This window comes from Lithobates pipiens, unplaced genomic scaffold, assembly GCF_037356315.1.
Source record: "Lithobates pipiens isolate NorthernLeopardFrog02 unplaced genomic scaffold, aLitPip1_a1.2 Scaffold_16, whole genome shotgun sequence".
Taxonomy (NCBI): Eukaryota; Metazoa; Chordata; class Amphibia; order Anura; family Ranidae; genus Lithobates; species Lithobates pipiens.
This window is the reverse complement of record NW_027507748.1, coordinates 563,110,537-563,132,154: the sequence shown is the minus strand read 5'-3', so window position 1 is coordinate 563,132,154 and position 21,618 is coordinate 563,110,537. Positions and strand designations below refer to the sequence as shown.

The 21,618-nt window shown below is 41.7% G+C and overlaps 1 protein-coding gene across 3 annotated transcripts in view; it reads right to left on the bottom strand.

Moving 5' to 3' along the window:
• ARHGEF25 (Rho guanine nucleotide exchange factor 25) overlaps positions 1–21,618 on the bottom strand; it is a 479,971-nt gene that overhangs the window by 78,750 nt on the left and 379,603 nt on the right. For all 3 annotated transcript variants that reach the window (XM_077483624.1, XM_077483625.1, XM_077483626.1), the window contains one exon: positions 5,245–5,343. In XM_077483624.1, coding sequence (XP_077339750.1) covers positions 5,245–5,343 — 99 coding nt within the window. The remainder of the gene's footprint in view (positions 1–5,244; positions 5,344–21,618) is intronic.

The window sequence follows — 21,618 nt, the reverse complement described above, 5'->3', positions numbered from 1 at the left end:
AATTCCGTAAGACTTTGTTCGTCAGACTGTCCGCTGAAAAAGTCCGCTGAAGCCCACACACGAGCGGATTGTCCGCTGAAACACTGTTCAGCGGACTAAGTTGGACAGACAATCCGCCCGTGTGTACGCGGCCTTACAGTGTACTTACTCCTACCACACTGAGATTTTTTTGTAATAGCATATACTTACCCATGGAATTTATGCTGTGCATCCCCCTACACTACCCATTGCAAAGATCCATTAAAGCCAACTAAAGAATACTGTAATGTTAGTGCATATCTTTAAGTGCAAATTGCATAACAATTATAATTGTATTGTTATTACCAAAGCTGTTGACAAGCCACAGTTATGAGAAGAAAATTAAAAAGATTAGGCTGGTTTACATTGGAGCCTCAGCGGGCCCCCTTATCCTATACCACAACCACATTAAGACCTTATGTACACTGGGCATAAAAATGCTGTTTATAAAGGCTTTTGCCGTTTTTGTTTTTTTTCTTCAGCAACTCTATGTTAGTCTGTGTGTTCATGCACATTTGGGAGATTACAGGTATATTTCAGAGGAACATTTTCAGGCTGGAAAAAAAACATCACAAGTGCGTTTTTGAGAGGAGCTTTCTGCCAGAAAAAACACTCAACGCACATAAACACACCGAAATAGAGTGTTCGGTGTTTTCAAGTGTACATTGGTTATAGTGAAAAATGAGCAGAGGGGAATGCTTTGGAAAAAAATTGCTTGTAAAAGCAAATGCCCATAAATGTGCAATACAAGCCACATTGAGCGTTTTTATGCTGCTTATTCTGCCAGCGGTTCTGGAATTTTTTCAGCTACCTAGTGTGCATGGACCTTCAAGGGAAAGGCAAGCATCTAGTCAAAGCAAACAATGAGCTATTAATTCACTGTAGAAAGAATCCAGAAAGCACCTCACAAGTTGAATTAGAGTGTACTCCCTGATACCTGTGCTGTGTTATTTCCCCCTGTGCTTCCTGTATCACCAATTACATGCAAAGTTCTAAGGCAGCGGTGTGTATTTAGGACTTGTGTACAACCAGCCTGCCCATACTTGGATCAAAATTCGTCCAAGCCCTACTGAACCAGACAAATTTTGAGCCACGTTTGGAGGCCATAGATCATGAGATTTTTCTTTCTGCAACACAGTCAGTGTTGATGGGGGAATTTCTGCCATGGAGCAATTGTGTTCTCCAGGCAGAGAGGGGGTGCGCAAAGGGCCATTCCATGCCGAGAGAACACAATGATTATTGCTAGCGACTACAGCCACTTGCAGTAGTCGCATGCTAAAAATCCAACATGCTGGTTCCGCCCAAGTCGATCAATGTATCGACTTGGGTACAATTAACTTGCCCCTAAATGGATCGAATCTTGGTCAGTTCCTGCTGAACCAGCTGAGATTCAAAACATTTTACGTTTCCTTCAGAATACTGGGAAATCAAAGGAGGTTATTTTTTCAACTGATGGCTGTACAATGAGCTAATTATTAAGAAACTTTCCATACTCACAAGTATTCACCAAGAAACAAAGCCTTTATGAATCTATTTATGCATTTTTAAAGTACATAGATTGCAGCCTGGTGTGTTGATTTTGTCATTGTCATCTCTAATTTAGAAAAAAACAAAGCAGGTGAGACATACCACAGGTAAATCTATTAACTAAGTGTTCATTACATTCATCATTTACTGCTACTGGTTTTTCTTGATCTTTAAAAATGACCCTGTTTCTTACCCTATGTGTATCAATAGAGAAGGGACGTTTTCCTGAAACCTCCCCTCACTGTCAGGATGCCACAGCCAAATAATATGTCACTGCAGGTCCCGCCATTCCACAGATCTGACCTATGTGAAATTAAGTATCTTGAAAAGGTGCAAACATTAGTGAAAGGTTAAGGATGGAATGTGGGATGTGCCAGAGACAGACTGTCTGCCTGGAAAAAGTAGAGTATCTTACTGGCCTTGGACCTATATTGTGAATTATTAATGTACAAAGATTGAATAAGAGTTATAAAAAGCATAGAGGGGTTGTGTATGTAAACAATCTCAGACCCACTTTCACTTGGACATTTCACCAGTGAGCCTTGAAATGAGTATTATATCATCCACAATACTGCAAATGCTAAAACAAAAGATTTTCATTATATAATTACATTTTTTGCTAATAGAAGGGAAACGTTTATATCTCTTTTTTTTTTTTTTTTTTTTGCATTGTTGTCCAAGCTCCAATTGGGAATTGGAAATATTTCCACTTGCTGTCCTGGTGACCACACAAGATACAGTATATGGAGAATATCTCCAACAGACAGCAGTAAAATAAGAGAATGAAACCTTTGAGCACTCAACTAAAAAAGGTGCTTTTATTGCAGTCTGTACCTCCATTGGATTCTACTCACTTCCTGTCCTGGTCATTACACATTATTCCAGGCAACCAATGAAGGCACCCATTGAGCTTCCAATGTTAATCAGCAAACAATGCAACAGAGCTCATTTCAGAAAGTTCACTTGGTTTACCTTAACCTGACATCCATGTAATCCCCTGTAGAAATATAAATCACCCCCAGGACACAAATAAAGTCCTGCAGGTACTAAATTCCCCCACCCTATCCAAATGTGGCCTGGGAAGTACAAGTTTTTGTACTCTTAAAAGTTTCTCTTTTGCATACAAACATCACTTATCCCTTAGTTGCATTTAAAAATGGTTTGTAGAAATTATGTAGAAGGGTCCGGCACAGGTGTCGTTATTCTCCATGTCCAGCTCATGGCATCATCCCAGCGTTTGTATCAAGTGTAGAATAATGAAGTGCAGAGTTTGTAAATGCTGGGTTGCCAGGGAGTGTAAGTTGCTATACTGTATACACTGGAGAAAATTATTCTTAGCTACTAGTTTTAATGCTGCGGAGTCCACAGGGGCATCAATTTTTTACAACAAACGTGAATTTATATCACATACGGTAAATGTCTGGTAAACGTCCGTACAGCCATGCCCCTGGCTGCTGTGGCTGTACAGCAACCATCTGTGACCCATGATGTTTACCGGATGTATCGATACTGACGAACGAGCGAGTGAAGGTGAGACTTAGAGGTTACACCGTGGGTCCGCAGTGACCACAATACGTTGCTACAGTTTGCCAACAGGAGTTTTCCTTTTTATGCTGATTGTAATTGGATTGATGTGAGTTTAATGGTTGAAGATTTTGTTTTTACAATAAATTGCTTTTACGTTATTACACTATTGGAAGCACTTATTCTCATTTAAATGTGGAGCAATCCTCTTCTGTTGTGCACGGTTGGATATCGAAAGTACAAATAACCCTGAAGGTTTAAAGTGTTAAAATTTGGTGAATGCGTTTTCTTAAGGGGAGCGGAATCACTGTCACCAATGGTGTGGTAGAAGAAAATTTATTTGAGATATTTATCATAGAAGAATTATCACGAGTCCACCACTTGAAGCTTTTGTGGACTTACAGTTCTCACTATTCGCATGGTGTTATTGTATATTAGTTTACTGTTTAGTATTTAACTCCCTATTATATTGAGAAATCAGTGCCACTATTTTTTCATTTAAAATACCTCTATATTTCATTATTATTCTAAGTGGCAGCTCTAGATTATTATTTGCATGAGTGCAGTGGTGGGACTTCAAGCGTGGGCGTGCTAGACTTGCTGACCAACAGTTAGATAAATGTGAATTTATCCCAAAAGCTTTTTGGCTGTGGGACTGTTTATAACTAGGGCTTTTCTAAACATGTTTTTTCCTGTTCTGGCTGGACCCTACCTTTATATTATTATCCACAAACAAGTTTACAGCAATGTAAAATGCAGATACTTTATGTGAAATAGTCCCATCAATTAAAGATACTTGCTATATGGTTGCTCTGAGTTACCACACTTTCTTGATTGTTCTTTGTATAATTAAGCCTTTACCATGGCTACTACCATCAGATATTCTAGATATTAGAAGATGTGACAAATTCCAATGGATGTAAATGAAAAAAGACAACAAATTTTAACACAAAACACCACTATAAAAGGAATTTTCTGTACAAATCAAGAGATGAAATTGATAGGCGATGCTACACAATAGCATGCCCAATGGCACGCTCACTGAACAATATACAAGCAGTTAAATTGCTGTGCAATGTGCTTCCAGTGGTTTGTTCCACCCACGGAAGACCTATATTAAGGCCCAACACCAGGACAAAATTAAATTTGAAAAGTGCATTGTGCACCAGTTACCTTACTCTTCAGTCTTGATTTCAAACACCTCTTCATTAGCCAATCCACAGTTTATGGATCAAAGTCATCAATTTCTCTATAAGTTAAAAGTTATTAAGCTGAATATAAGTTGATTGCCTGCCCTTTTTCCATGCTTGTCATCTTCTTGAGCACTACCTCACTACCCTCATAAGTTCTCCTGCCTCTGGAGTCTAAGAGAAAGGACCCAGCTGCTGGAGGTGTCATTAGGAGGTGTCCACATCATGCAAGCAGTGATGTAGACACCCAAAGAAGGAACCCCGGAATTAAACAGAAGAGAGAAGGATAAGGCTTTGGTGTCAAGTGACCATGCTTTTTAGGTAAGTAAAATAGGCATTTGAATAGTTTTCTTTTTCATATCAGCAGTTAGTTGGGGGGGAGGGGTCAGCAGGGAGTGTTTTGCTACACCCTGGTGCTGGACTTGGGCTCTGTGATGAGGGAAGTCTGTGATGGGGGGCTCTGTAATAAGGGGGATTCTGTGATCGGATGGTCTGTGATGGGGGGGGGATGTGTGATGGAGAGGGGTCTGTGATGGGGGGGGGGGGGATCTGTGATGGGATGGTCTGTGATGAGGAGTCTGTGACTGGGGGGGGGGGGAACTGCGATGGAGAGGGGTCTGTGATGGGATGGTCTGTGATGAGGGGAGTCTGTGATTGGGGGGGATCTGCAATGGGATGGTCTGTAATGAGGGGAGTCTGTAATGGGATGCACTGTGATGAGGGGAGTCTGTGATATGGACTTTGTGAATTGGAATTGAACATTATGGTATGTAATATTATTTTTCATATAAACAAGGTGCTGTTGCATGTAAATCTGACTTCCTGAAAAATGTAATTTTAGTTTTAATTACCATGGTATAAAATAATGGATGTGGGGGCTTTTCGGTGGGTGTGATTTTTTTTTTTGGGGGGGGGGGGGTTACTATCTTAGCAACAAATGCTACATTGAATAAAGCCACCTTTGTTTACACCATTTGATACACACCTTATTGTCGGGCTCTGTGCTTGCCCCTTGCAGCAAGTCACACAGGAAAGATATGTCAGGCAATTGATGTTTTTCAGGATTATCATGTTCTTTCCATTCCTAAAAAAAAAGGAAAAGACAAATTCAAGGGACATTTTTTTTTTTTATATAATATACAGATAAGTACAGTAGTAGTGTTTACCTCTACAATGTATAGCCAGAGGTTTGTGGATACCTATCATTCCTATAAGAGCTTGTTGGACACCCTTTCCAAAACCATGGCATAAATATGTTACAGATATAACAGCCTCCACTTTTCTGGAAAGGCTTTCCACAAGATTTTGGAGTGTGTCTGTGGGAATTTGTGCCCATTTAGCCAAAAGAGCATTTGTGAGATCAGGTATTGATGTTGGACGAAAAGACCTGGGTTACAAATGGTGTTCCAATTAATTCCAAAGGTGTTCATCAAGGTTGAGTTCAGGGTTCTGTGCAGACTATTTCTTCCACACAAAACTTGTCCATCCATGTCTTTATAGATCTGGGTTTGTGTACAGGGGCACAGTCATGGTGGAACATAAAAAGGCCTTCCTCAAATTGTTGCCCCAAGGTCAGAATTGTCACAGTTATAGCTGTAGCATTCAGTTTACTTTTTACTGGAACAACCTGAACTCAATCATTTGGAAAGGTGTCCACCTACTTTTAGCTATTTAGTGTACGTATATGAATTTCAGAAACTGCTGAAGTGCAGAAGAATATACCCTACATATACTTAAACGGATACAGTGGGGAAAATAATTATTTGATACCCTGTGATTTTTGTAAGTTTGCCCAATTACAAAGAAATTAAGGTTCTATAATTTTTATCATAGGTGTATTTTAAATTTTAGAGACAGAATATCAACCAAAAATCCAGAAACAACATGATACAAATGTTACAAATTGGGCTGCAGTTCAGTGAGTAAAATAAGTATTTTATCCCCAAGCAAAACCTGACTTAATACTTGGTGGAGAAGCCCTTGTTGGCAAGCACAGAGGTAAGAAGTTTATTGTAGTTGGTTACCAGGTTTGCACACATCTCAGGATGGGATTTTGGTCCACTCTTTGCAGATATTCTCGAAGGCCTGGGTCACACCTATGTGTTTTTTAGTGCGTTTTCAGTTTTGCAGAAACAAACTACAATAATCCATTTAACATGGTTTCCTATAGATGTAGCTCACATCTGTGTATTTTATGGAAATGACCAGGGACTTTTTTTCTGGTTTTTGGTTCCATAGACTTCAATGGATCAAAAGTGTGTATTTAAAAACGCAAAATGCACCTGGAATATGCAAATGGGAACTGCAGCCTGCATAGGTGTGAATCAGGCCTAAATCCTTAAGGTTTCTTGGCTGTCGCTTGGCAACTGGAAGTTTCAGCTCCTTCCATACATTTTCTATAGGATTAAAGGTCAGGATTCTGGCTAGGCCACTCTATGACCTTAATGTGCTTCTTCATGAGCTACTCATTTTTTGTCTTGGCGGTATGTTTTGGGTCATTGTTGTGCTGGAAGACCCATCCATAACCCATCTTCATTGTTCTGGCTGAGGGAAGAAGGTTCTTATCCAAGATTTTACAATACATGGCCCCATCCATCAGCCTCGCAATGCGACAAAATCAACCTGAACCTTTAACAGAGAAACAGCCCCAAAGCATAATGTTTTCACCTCCGTGTTTAACTGTAGGGATGGTGTTGTTAGGGTCATAGCATTAGGGTCATAGTATTTTTCTTCCTCCAAACACGTCAAGTCAAGTTAATGTCAAGGAGCTCAATTTTAGTCTCAACTGGCCACAGCACTTCTCCCCCAATCTTTCTCTGAATCATTTAGCTATTCACTGGCAAACATCAGATGGGCCTGTACATGTGCCTTCTTGAGGAGGGGGACCTTGCTGATGGTGCAGGATTTCAATCCATAGTGGCGTATTGTGTTACCAATGGTTTGTTTGGTGAATGTGGTCCCAACTGCTTCGAGATTCTCCCGTATAGTTCTGGGCTCATCCCTCACTTTTCTTGTGATCATCTTTACCCCATGAGGCGAAATCTTGCATGGAGCTTGAGACTGAGGGCAATTGATGGTTATTTTGTATTTCTTCCATTTGCAAATAATCGCTCCAACAGTTGTTTCCATCTCACCAAGCTTCTTGGTGATGGTCTTGTAGCCTGTTCCAGCCTTGTGCAGGTCTACAATATTGTCCTTGATGTCCTTTGACATCTCTTTGGTCTTGCCCATGATAGTGGGTTTGAATGGAAGAAAAATATTCTGTGGACAGTTGTCTTTTATACACATAACGAGTTGGCACCTTCTTAAATTGACAGGACTAATCTATGTACCACATGAGCACATACATGTAGCCAGTCTGTGGGAACCAGAATTATTGTTGGTTGGTAAGGGATCAAATACTTATTTTACTCAGTGAACTGCAACATCATTTATAACAATTGTATCATGTTTTTTTTCTGGATTTTCGGTTGATATTATGTCTCTATAATTTAAAATACACCTAGGATAAAAATTATAGACCATTTCTTTGTAAGTGGGCAAACTTACAAAATCTGCAGGGGATCAAATAATTATTTTCCCCACTGTATCTGGTCCACTCAGTGTCAAAAACAGGAAAACAAGAAACAATTTAATGCAAGTGACCAACCAGCCTATCGGATTTTGCTGTTATAGCTGCTAGAAATAATCACTGTGTTCTCCTGGTGGGGACGGCTTCCAAATTTAATGACTGATATGGAGAAAACAAACTTGTTGTTTTCTTAGACTCCTATCAAATCTTGATCTGGGTCCAGGAGCCCAGAAGTTCTGTAGAGCTTTAGGTAGGATAAAGCCTCCATTCCTAGGTCCACATCTTACCTGGTAGCCAGACCTCGTTAGTCTCAGCTTTCCACAGATCTTTATACATGGGAGCTGACCGATGTACAAGGCTCTCTCTCTTGTTCTCTTTGCTGAGAGCCATCAGAAAATCCAGAGCCTGCTGCTGGGTGAAAAGGCTGAGTGCTGACAGAAAATAAAATGGTACATGTGCTGCCTGTTTCTTTGGGGAAACCATTAGGGGGCACCCTGTTGGTCAGGAGCACACACATATACAGTATATAGTAAATAAATAAATAAATAAATAAATATATATATATATATATATATATATATACACTGTATATACACAATATTAATATACAGTATATATTCACTATATATATATATATATATATATATATATATATAAAACTGTATTTAAAATTTTGTAAAACAGTTTATCTTGACTACTTGACTACAGACAGTTAGCAAGAAGAAAGGATTATCTCCTGCCATTAAGATAGTTCATGACCCTAAAAACAGCTTTTCAGGCTCTGTTAGTTCAGACTACCTAATCTATATTGCCCTGCAGATGAACTGGCCCTTCATACCTCTGAGGCCTCTTATGACTCATTTTTTTTTTTTTTTACCAAGTCTGTTTTTTACATTGCAACATCCCTGCTGGCTACCTAAAATGTGAAAATGCGAGACTGGATAATTCTCCTAAAATAAGGAAGTGGTTATCAGAAGAGAAAAGTGTTTCAGTGAAGGACCCGCATAAGAACTCTTAAAGATGAAATATGCTATATATATTACAAATGGGAACACAGATGTTCTCTTTTCTCTGTCTTTTTTTAACCGCACCTACTATGTAACTATATATATATATATATATATATATATATATATATATATATACACACACACACACACACACAAGGTTATTTACGAAAGCCAAATCCACTTTGCACTAAAAGTGCGAACCACAAGCGCAAAGTGCACTTGGAAGTGCAGTTGCTGTAAATCTGAGGGGTAGATCTGAAAAGAGTGGAAGCTCTGCTGATTTTATTTTACAATAATGTGCAAGCTAAAATACTGTTTTTTATTTTCCTTGCATGTCCCCCTCGGATCTACAGGGACTACACTTCCAAGTGCACTTTCAGTGCAATTTTAAGTGCACTTTGCACTTGTAGGGTAAAGTGGATTTGCCTTCACGTAAATAACCCCTATAGTGGAGAAAATAATTATTCGTAAGTTTGCCCACTTACAAAGAAATGACGAGTCTATAATTTTTATCATAGGTGTATTTTTTAAATGATAGAATATCAACCAAAAATCCTGAAAAAACACATAAAACAAATGCTATAAATTAAGTTGCAGTTCAGTGAGTAAAATAAGTATTTGATCCTCAAGCAAAACATGACTTGGTACTTGGTAGAGAAATCCCTGTTGACTAGCACAGAGGTAATATGTTTCTTGTAGTTGGTTACCAGGTTTGCACACATCTCAGGAGGGATTTTGGTCCACTCTTCTTTACAGAGCTTCTCTAAATCCTTAAAGGAGTTGTAAAGCAGAATGTTTTTTATCGTAATGCATTCTGTCAATCTAAATCAGGCCAATCAGGGGAGAGAGAAAGTTGGATCAGGACGGGGCTCCATGTCTGAATAAATACACGGAGCTCTGATTCGGCTTGGGTGTCCCCTGTAGCAGGCTGCTGGCTGAGGGTCACTCGATAGGAGGAGGAGCCAGGAACAGCAAAGAGGGACCCAAGAATAGGAGGATCCTGGCTGCTCTGTGCAAAACCAACTACACAGAGGAGGTAAGTATAACATAATTGTTATTTTTAAAGAAAAAAAAAACAAGCCTTTACAATCACTTTAAGGTTTCTTGGCTGTCTCTTTGCAACTCATGTTTTAGCTCCCTCCATAAATTTTCTATAGAATTAAGGTCTGGAGACTGACTAAACCACTTCATACACCTTAAAGCGGAGGTCCACCCTAAAATGGACCTCCGCTCATCGGAATCCCCCCCCCCTCCGGCGCCACAATCGGCACCTTTCAGGGGGGAGGGGGGTGCAGTTACCTGGATAATCCAGGTAACTGCACCCACTTCCGGGCTAGCTCTCTGCGGAACGAGCGTAGGTTACGCCCCCGTTCCGCAAGCGCCCGCCCCCTTCAGCAAGTGCCCCGCTGCCTGCTGGGAAACACACAGCTCCCAGAGGCAGCGGGGACCGTCCGGATTGCGCCGCGCGGCTCGCGCATGCGCAGTAGGGAACCGGGAAATGAAGCCGAAAGGCTCCATTTCCTGATTCCCATACCCAAGATGGCGGCGGGACCCGGCAGCCGAGCGAGCGATCGGCTTCGGGTGCCGACATCGCGGGCGCGCTGGACAGGTAAGTGTCACTATTTAAAAGTCAGCAGCTGCAGTATTTGTAGCTGCTGGCTTTAAAAAAAAAAAAAAAAACGCGGAGTTCCGGTGGACTCCCGCTTTAATGTGCTTTTTCTTGAACCACTCTTTTGTTGCTCTGGTGGTATGTTTTGGGTGATTGTCATGCTCGAAGACCCATCCACGACCCATCTTGTGTTCTGGCTGAGGGAAGAAGGTTCTCATCCAAGATTTTACAACACATGGCCCCGTCCATTGTCCCCTCAATGCGGCAAAGTCGGCCTGTATCTTTAGCAGAGAGAACGCCCCAAAGCATTATGTTTTCACCTCTGTGCTTGACTGTAGGGATGGTGTTCTTAGGTTCACAGTCAGCATTTTTCTTCCCCCAAACACAGAAAATCGAGTTACTGCCGAAGAGCTCAATTTTGGTCTCATCTGACCACAGCACATCAACAATCCTCTGAATCATTCAGATGTTCATTGGCATGACTGTACATGTGTCTTCTTGAGAAGGCAGTCTCGCAGTGTTTGGAGGAAGAAAACTGCTGACTATGACCAGACCTGAATCCTATAGAAAACTTAGGAAGGAAGTTGAAACTTTGAGTTGCCAAGCTACAGCCAAGAAACCTTAAGGATTTAGAGATCTGTAAAGAAAAGTTGGCCAAAATCCCTCCTGAGATGTGTGAATGCCTTACTTCTGTGCTTGCCAACAAGGGTTTCTTCCATCAAGTACTAAGTCATGTTTTGCTTGGGGATCAAATAATTATTTTACTCACTGAACTGTAACTCAATTTATAACATTTGTGTCGCTTTTTTCTGAATTTTTGGTTGATAGTCGGTCTCTATCATTTAAAATACACCTATGATAAAAATGATAGACCCTTCATTTCTTTGAAATGGGCAAACTTACAAAATCTGCAGGGGAGCAAATTATTATTTTCCCCACTGTATATATATCCATTTGTTTAAAAACTATTTTAGCCTCCCAACAAATTCCTGCCAACCAACATCTACATCCATTGGTTATGACACAATAGTCATGAAATGGAAATTGAGTGAAAATTTCTAGTCGGCCTCATTACCTTTAGAAAATCAAAACATAAAAAAATACAGATACTGGAACATAAATTGATTTCAAATGATTCATTCTACAAAATTTTCATCCTAGAAAGTAAACGGATTGCAAGAGATCCTGCATCACCTGACCCTCACATATACAGTATCTGTGTATGCATATTCTATAAAAGTACACTTGCACCCAAGGCTTAGTGGTTAGCACATCTGTCTTGTAGTACTGTGGTCCTCGGTTTGAATCCCATCCAGCACACTATCTGTATGGTGCAAGTATGCTGTGCAGGTTTCCATTCCAAAGATATATTGGTAGATTAATTTGATCCTGACCAAACCCGGTCCTAGTATGTGCATGCAAACATGTGAGATAAGGAACCTTAGATTATGATTTCCTTCAGGGCTTTTACTAATGAGAATGTACGATGTGTAAATCACTGTGTAATTTGTTGGCGCTTTATAAATACCTGTAATAAATAACAGTATTCTAGAAGCAGGTGATCCAATGCCTGTTCTAGTAGCTGGTCTAAAAGGGAGAACAATTGGCTGTGGGCAGAAAATTATAAGCCTATCCTTGCATTGTTGGTGATCCACAAATAAGCTGTTGTCTGCCACACACAATCAGCCACTATATAATCTGCCTTTGGATTTCCAAAGCTATATGTAAAGTTTGTCAACCTATTCAAATGATCCCACTATAATGATCCACGTTCACACTTCTAATCTGCACACCTATTGAAGGACACTGACCAGGCACCCCTATAACGTATAATGTATCTTATCTTAAAAAGAACACAACGTTGATCAGCTAAGAAATCCCACTGCCAATCACAAATTTCTGGAAGCAATCATTCCAGGGGTATCTGCCTTATTTAAAGAGGTGACAATGATCTCTAAGCTGCAGTTGTTCATAGATCAATTATTATCTCCAATGTTCATAAATTGTCATAAATGGTTGCACCAGAACAATCATCACTGTTGTGGAAGGATTTATATATAAGAAAAAGCTTGCAATATACTTATTCCTCTCATGTCTCGCTGTCTTTTTAAGCTTCAAGAATGAAAGTCTGCCTTTCCTGACATGCCACAAGGATTTCTTGACATGTTGACTGCTTGTAGAACTGTACTCCCTGCTGTAAATGTGGATGTTATCTGACAATAATCCGATTATGTGATCCTGTTTACTTGTTTTAGCTAGCGCCTTCCCAACAGCATTTAGCAGCAAATGGTACAGAGAGGAAGGGATGAACAAACAAGAGGTTGTGTTATAACGTAAAGCACAACAATTGTTCTATCTTACTCATCGTGTACACTCTGATATCACATTAGAGCTTGAGCCAAAGCAATGTTTCTACCTCACTGCAGATAGGCTATTGAAATCTATTAGGAAAGGGTGTTTCATCTTAGTCAGAAAGGCTTCTCCCATACAAATTTAGTTTACTTGTGGGAAATTTTTATATACCCAAATCACATCTACTGCAACACCTTTGCAAATTCCTGCTGAGAGATGAAGTTTTTTTCTAGGGAAACTAGTTAACACAAGTGTGTAAAGGGATATGCTGCTTTCCTTGTAGCAAAACCGTTACTTCAAGCATGCTAACGTCTCAAAATGTACATAACTCCAATCCGTGATATGCCTCCTTCCATTCCCCAAACACATTCTGCGATGCTTTGTACCAACTACCAACACATGGAAATTGGTAAATTATCGGCTACTCTAAAGTAGAACTAAAGTATCTTCATTTTTAATGCATAGTAAAAATTGGACATGGGAGGTGATGAAAGGGTGCTATCATCTGCTGGAACTGATGTAATCACAGGAAGTTCTCTGTAGGAAACACTTTCATTCTTTGCCAGAAATTGAATGTGTAATAGGGTGGTTCCATCTCCCCCACTTGTTACATTCTTTAAAAATGCAGCTGTCTTGTTAAATGAGAAAGAAGAACACAGAGCAGGACGGGGGGCACAATGTTCTGTACGGTGGGTGCTCACCTCTGCCCACTAGGGATGAGCCGAACACCCCCCGGTTCGGTTCGCACCAGAACTTGCGAACGGCCCCCACGTTCGTTACGAACGTTAGAACCCCATTGAAGTCTATGGGACTCGAACGTTCGAAATGGAAAGTGCTAATTTTAACGGCTAATATGCAAGATACTGTCCTAAAAAGGGTTTGGGGACCTGCCTCCTGCCTCAGGGGACATGGGTCAATGCAAAAAAAAAGTTTTAAAAACGGCCGTTTTGGCGGGAGCACTGATTTTAATGACGATTAAAGTGGGAAAAAAAAGGTGAAATATTCCTTAAAAAAAAGGTGCCTGGGGGGTGTCTATAGTATGCCTGTGAAGTGCCACGTGTTTCCTGTGTTTAGAACAGTCCCTGCACAAAATGACATTAAACGGAAATAACACCATTTAAAACTGCTTGCGGTTTTAATGTTATATCTGGTTCCTGCAATATGGTTGAAAATCATTGAGAAAAATGGCATGGGTAGCCCTCCCTGCCCATTACCAGCCTATTTGGGTCTTGTACGCATATTAAGGGGAACCCTGTACCCATATTAAAAAAAGGAAATGCGTGTGGCCCCCAGGCCCTATATACTCAGAACAGCGGTATACAGGCGGTGCAAACAAGACAGGGACTGTGTAGGTTTGTTGTGTTAAGTTGAATCTGTTTGTAATTTTCAACTGGTACATTTTTAAAGTGTAGCTCCAGTCAAAAAAACTATTTTTAAGCTTTTTGGAAAACATAGGGAAGGGTTATCACCCCTGTATAATTTGTTTTGTCGTCCGTCTTTTTTCATCTCACTTGCTGCTGTCTCCTTGCGTTTGCAAGTAGGAGATGTTTGTAAGTTGGATGTTTGAAAGTAGGGGCCTGCCCTATATTATAGCGGTATGTACTGGGTACAGAGCACGCAGACAGCATGCACTATCTCCTAACACTACTGACTGCAAGCTCTATTATTAACCACTTGACCACTGGGCACTTAAACACCCTTAATAACCAGACCAATTTTCAGCTTTTGGTGCTCTCACATTTTGAATGACAATTACTCAGTCATGCAACACTGGACCTATATGAAATGTTTGTCCTTTTTTTCACACAAATAGAGCTTTCTTTTGGTGGTATTTAATCACCTCTCAGTTTTTTATTTTTTGTGCTATAAAAGAAAAAAGACCGGAAATTCTGCGAAAAAATGAATTTTTCTTTGTTTCTGTTATAAAATTTAGCAGATTAGTAATTTTTTCTTCATAATTTTTTTTTTACTGGTTACATGTTTTGAGTTGCAGAGGAGGTCTAGGACTAGAATTATTGCTCTCGCTCTAACGTTCTCGGCGATACCTCACATGTGTGGTTTGAACACCGTTTTCATATGTGGGCGGGGCTTACGCATGCGTTCGCTTCTGCATGCGAGCACATGGGGACATGGGCGCTTTAATTTTTATTTTTTTATTTTATTGTTCATTTTACTTTATTTATTTTAGTTTGACATTTTTTTCCCCAAAAATATATTTTTGATCACTTTTATTCCTATTACAAGGAATGTAAACATCCCTTGTAATAGGAATATGGGGTGACAGGTCCTCTTTACAGTGAAATCTGGGGGTCAATATGACCCCACATCTCCCCTCTAGGCTGGGAAGCCTGAAATAAAAAATAAAAAAAAGATTCTGGCTTTGATCGTACTGGCGAGTTGGTAGAAGCACCGGAGGGCGGTGAGGGGTGGGGGGCGTCTATGGCTGGGTATTTCAGGGTATCACCGAGTATGGCTGGGTATCTCAGAGTATGGCTGGGTATGGCAATTTATTGCAGGGTATTGCAGAGTATTGGCGGGGTATTGGCGGGGTACTACAGAGTAATAGCAGGGTACTGCAGAGTATTGGGGAGTACTACAGAGTAATGGCAGGGTACTGCAGAGTAATGGGGGTTACTGCAGAGTAATGGGGGTTACTGCAGAGTAATGGCAGGGTACTGCAGAGTAATGGGGGGTACTGCAGAGTAATGGCAGGGTACTGCAGAGTATGCACTGGTATTGCAGAGTATTGGCAGGGAATTGAGGGGTTAAATTTGGTGAGCAGCGATGTGGGCACTGCAGATGCAGCCCACATCGCTGCTGACACCGATCTCTTTCCCCTCCGCTGTACCGATCGGTACAGAGAGGGGAGGGAGGAACCGGCGTCATAACATGACGCCGGTTTGTTTACAAGTGATCACTCCGTCATTTGACGGAGCGATCACGTGGTAAACGGCCGCGACGAGCCGTGATCCGTGATGCGCCGGGTCCTGTGGACCCGGCGGTCATGGATGCTCTCGAGTGCGCGCCCCAGGGGGCGCGCGAGAGCAGAATTCTGGGAGGCCGTTAATTAACGGCCTCTCAGAGTTAAACAACCGCCCTGAAGCCGTTAATCGGCAATGGGCAGTTGTTAAGTGGTTAAAGATAGATCACTAGCTAGCTATATAGGTGAGGTGAATATAGTGTAGTGGTGTATACTGCGGTCAGGGCACAGACAATAACCACTACACAACAGCAAGATAGGAAATCAGCCAAAAAACGATTGGTGTGTACTGTGTTGAAGGTACACAGAACACCCACTGCTTCAGATGCCAACACACTACACGAGGCCGCCTCAAAGGCGGCCTTATATAGTGTGGGGCGTGCACTACACAGCCTGAGCTATGATTGGCCACAGGCAGGATGCCTGTGGCCAATCATGGCTCTCCTCACTGCTGGCGCTGCGATTGGCCAAGCATGCGGGGTCACAGTGCATGCTTGGCCAATCATGAGCCAGCAATGCACTGCGCCACCGCAGTGCATTGTGGTCCGCGCGCGCCACACGAATTTTGACGCGAACGGACCAAGAGTTCGGATTTCATCGAACGGACGAACAGCCAATGTTCGAGTCGAACGTACGTTCGACTCGAACACGAAGCTCATCCCTACTGCCCACTATCCAAATGTGGGAGCATAATGAGGGGGATGTGGAAAGCCTATGACCACTGGGCTGAGAAGCCAAGAGGTCATTAAAGTATCCAGGTCCTGCTTCTATGCCTGCACACTAGCTGGGAGAACTATTGAGAAAGACGCAAGGTTCACAGTTTTCCAACTGTGCATGCATGCACAAATATTAGCTGGCAATTTCTGTATTAAAAAAATGGTAGTTCCGCTTTAGGATTCTTTTAGAAAGCTGGCCACACATTGTTCCAAAAGTTTATTCCATGTATGGTTGGTCCCATTCGTGAGAAGTTAATCTATTAACCAACCTCTCATGCATGGGATTGCTGATAAATTTCAGTTCAATCTATGTATTCTGCTGGTGGGAAGGAGGGGAAGCCCTGATTTAGAATATGACATAGCTGGGAGGATTCCTGCATCCACACCGAATGTGCGGATAGGGAAACCGGTTCAGTTTTTTTTATTCAGCAGGCTGGGTGACATACCATGTATGGGCAGCTTTACACTTTGCAGCATATTTAAGGTCATTTGTTTGCCATCTCATTGGAGATATTTTCCCTGCTTTCCTGTCCTATATACACACAACTGGAAGTAAGAACAACAGGAACTGAGGAAAAGAATCCCCTTTTGAACATTTCCCAAGGAGGTAGGGGCTAGTCAGGTGGTTGTTTGTCATGTCCTCCATGTTTCCCTTCTTGTTGGGCGCCAAGTGAGGGTCACATGAGAGGCCTATGGATTCTTCTAGGCTTTGCTAGGCACCTTGCACAGGGTCACTTTACTACACATGGGGTACCTTTGCTTTGTGCTGTCTTCATCAATGCCCTGAGACAAGGCTGAGGCTGTCATGGGGGGGATACTCGACCTTAAGGCAGACCTCTACTGTTAGAGATGAACGTGCATTATGTACACTTGCACTGCAACTGTTGTCCAGTTATCTCTTGGTTCCCCCTAACAGTGTACACCTTCTTTGTAATCTGCATTTAGGAAGGACATACTGAACTCTTTCCACATCTATCTGTCTAGAGTTTTCCACTACCATTCCACAGTAGCATAGTTGGCCCCGCCATGCACTTAAATTAATGGCGTACCTCTGTACAGGATGGTAACCTCTGTGGCCCAAATCCGCTCCTGTTGCTCTGGGAGACAGATGAAGGAGTACCAACAACATCTTCCTCATTGCTACAGGCCATTCCACTGACTGCTCTGCATCTACGGAGAACTAGTGCTGTCACTCTAGGACAGAATGTGTATTAGAAATATAGAATCCCTTTCTTCATCTCCATAAGATTGGGGGAGATCTTCTTTAGTTCACAGAGGTGAATTGGGTAGGGCTCATAACACTGCTTTAGGTAACACTATAGAGAACAGAGGAACTTATGACCTTACTGGATTTCTGGTAGGATTGAAAGGTCTTTTTTTTGCATTTATCAAAGAGATATAACAAAACACTTTTGCTGTACAATGTCATGTTGTCAGAAGGGTTAGATGTCACCCAAGATTCTCACTTCCACAAGTTGAGGGGCCCCAGGAAGTCTTTTCTGAGTGGAGAAAAAAGGTTTTGCAGTAACTCCTGGATTGGGTTCTGAAATCCAGAAGCTTTGTAGAGTCTAGGAAAGGATGAAGTCTCTAACCCTGTGTCCAAATTTTATTGGACACCAGCATTCTGAATGTTCAGGTGTGCACAGCCTTTTTAGTCAAGGGGCTGCCTATGGTTCAGGGCCCTGAAAACAAGCTGCTACAGGTGAAGAATGTATGAACAGATGGTGGGAGAGTGTCTGTTATGGACTCACATAGAGGTTATCTGATTAGACCAGGTCCTTCTCTATGAGACTGTGTGTAATTAGGCAGGAGTCTGAGTGTCACAAAGCTGAATGACTTAAGCCCAGTACACACAGTTGTCCAATGTCGGGTGGCATCAGCCGGTTCAATAAAAAAAAACGTCCGACATTCTGCCGTATGTACGGCAGCTGGTCTGACAAAAGTTTGGCCGACTTCGAAGGGTCATGATCAAAAAAGGTCTGGTGACCCTTCAAGGGTAACCCTTTGTGTGAGTTTTGAACTTCACTTTTGAATAAAAGCGGGCAAAAAGCCATGAAATGTACTTCACTGGCTTTGCATTTGAGTGCACCCCCACATTATAATTAACAGACCAAAGGGGAGAAAATAGGGGAAGTTCATTGTTAGGGTTTACATACAGTTTAATACTCCTCAAAAGTATCCAACTCATTAGAATTTGACCATGACTGAACAGACTGACGTCTACCCAAAATTGAACACATTCATTTGAATTAATACCCCTTTGCATAACGTAATTTACATTTTATTATCCCTCATTATCTTAAAACTGTTCAATACCCTGCACAATATATTCATATTTGAATGAGCAATAATCCTTAACAATTCAGTTAATATAATTAAGTTCCTATTTCTCTCTGTAATTACATTTCATAGATTCTTTATTTTTTTAAAGAGATGCACTAAATCACTGTCACTTTAGCTAAATGTATAAGGGTATCAGCTTCTCGTCAGAGCCTCTGAGCAAAATCCTCCAGTCAGAGAACAGTGATTGAGTATTTGGTAACAGAGTGAGACATGAGAAGACCTGACAGCTAGGGGCTTCTGGGCTTAGCAGCCAATCTGATGTGGAGAGCAGGGATTTCATAAACTAACATGAAATGTGGAAAATATTTGCTCTCAATAACCACATGTATGCTATTTATGAACAAAAAAAGAGAAGTGGAAAAATATGGAATAAATAACTACAGCATGGTAATATTAGTAAGGTCTCCGTAGTCAGGGAGAATGACAGGAGAGGCTTTCTCGGCACATGAATAATGTATTGTGGAAGCTGTAGGGAACTCAGTCTTCCACAAGCTGTGAATCATTACACTGAAGGATTAGTACTCTGTGTTACATTCACGTCGCATACAGCTTATTCTGAGATCTAAAGGGTAGGAACCATCTCAAGCCGATTCACCTTTTATGTAGCTTCATTTATCAAGTGTTTTTGAAAACTGGTATACACCCCACCATGCAGCACTGACAACACAGGTTGTCTTTGAATTGGGTACATCACAATTCCGAAATCACCACTTGCTGCGTGTATTGTCCAGCCATTCCAAAACGACATAAAGGAATAATCTGCCTATATATGGACAAATCCCTAATCTATGTTGGCAAAGGATGCGAGAACCGTTCTTAGTATTTGTTGACATATATCCAATGTAGCCCCCGGTTTTTATTCTTGATTTGTGCATTTTGAAAGTGTTTGTTAAGGCACTTATATAAGGCTATGCCAGCCCCTCTATTAAAGGCTGGCATAGCACACTATGTAAGTTGTTTTGAAAAACTAGTGTTCTAAATACTGAATTTCAGCCAGTCACGTGACTCGCGGCCGCTTTACAGCTCCGATGGATTCTGCGGAAGGAGTCGTGATCTCCCTCTGACGTCAGCTGGAGAGATCTCCTGACCGCTTGTCTCCTCCGCAGAATCCATCCATCGGAGCTGTAATGTGACGGGCCTGAAGACAGCAGAAATTCGGTATTTAGAGCACTAGTTTTTCAAAACAACTTACATAGTATGCTATGCCAGCTTCTAATAGAGGGGCTGCCAGTGACAATTTTAGGGGTTACAACTTACATAGTATGCTATGCCAGCCTCTAATAGAAGGGCTGCCAGTGACAATTTTAGATTTTTCTTTTACAAGAATGCCGGGCCAGAAACAGACAGAGAGCAAGATGACAAGCAGAAAGGAGGGGGTGAGGGAGGAGAGAGGAGAGCATAGAGCAGGCAGTGTATGATGGAGGGACGCACTCTGACCACGGTGGTCATGGCTCAGCAGTCATGAACAGGGCCGCTGATAAAAATCATGGGGCCCCGTACAGCCCAATTAGTGGGGCCCCCTTCAGCTCCACCCCGGTCCCGCCCCTGGTCCCTCCTTCAGCTCCTCCCCTGGCCCCTCCCCAGACCCCGCCTTAAAACACAGTGCAGGTTTGTCTACAAGTGATATTTATTTTTCTCTCAGCAACCCAGGAAGGCCACTTGCCCTCTGGAAGATTTACCCCCCTTCATGACCAGGCAATTTTTTGCGATACAGCACTTTGTTATTTTAACTGACAATTGCTTGGTCATGCGACTCTGTACTTAAATAAAATGTATGTAATTTTTCCCCTCACAAATAGAGATTTCTTTTAGTGGTATTTGGTCACCTCTGCGTTTTTTGCTTTTCTAAACAAAAAATAAAAACAAAAAATATATTTTTTACTACAATAAAACTTATCCAATAAAAAAATGTAAATCAAATTTCTTCAATATTTTAGGCCAATATGTATTCTGCAACATATTTTTTGTAAAAAAAAAAAAAATCGAAAAAAAGTGTTTATTGATTGGTTTACGCAAAAGTTATAGCATCTACAATCTGATTTTTCTGTATTTATGTATTTTTTATTTATTTTTACTAGTAATGGTGGCAATCAGCGACTTGACAGAGGGACATGCCAATGCCATAATGTACTGCAAAGACAATGCTACCCATACCATGCCACCAATACGATATTGTGCTGCAGACAGTGCCACCGATGCCGTAACGCATGTGATACCTGCCGTAACGCATGTGATACCTGCCGTAACGCATGTGATACCTGCAGACAGTGTCACCCATGCCGCCAATGCCATAATATATAGATGCTGCTGCAGTAGTAGTAGATCTTGAAGCCCCTACCCCCCCCCCCCCCAACCAAGCACACACCTGTATAATTGTTAGCTGGGCCCCAGGAGTCACTTTCTCCGTGATCTTGCTGCTGCCTGGACTTGAGGGTCCACGAACTAGTTAGATGGGATGCCTCTGCCAATGACTTCTTCCGTCTGCCACCACTGCTCGCCTGTTACCTCACTGCCAGTGCTACTTCTGCTAATTCTCATGCGGAGAGAGGTATCACTCCGCAGCACCACCAGGGGGGGGGGCACGCTCTGCCACTACAGAGGATACGCTGGCCGGGATGAGGAGCGGGTGCAGAATAGGTATTCTTTCGCGCCCTAAATACAAGAAATAATCCCTCCCCTGCCTCCACCTAATCACGAACGTGTCTATCAGCAAAAAATAAAATGTAACGCGTGGGGGGTGGGTGGCAGGAGTATAGGGCGGTGTTGTGTTCTGTATGG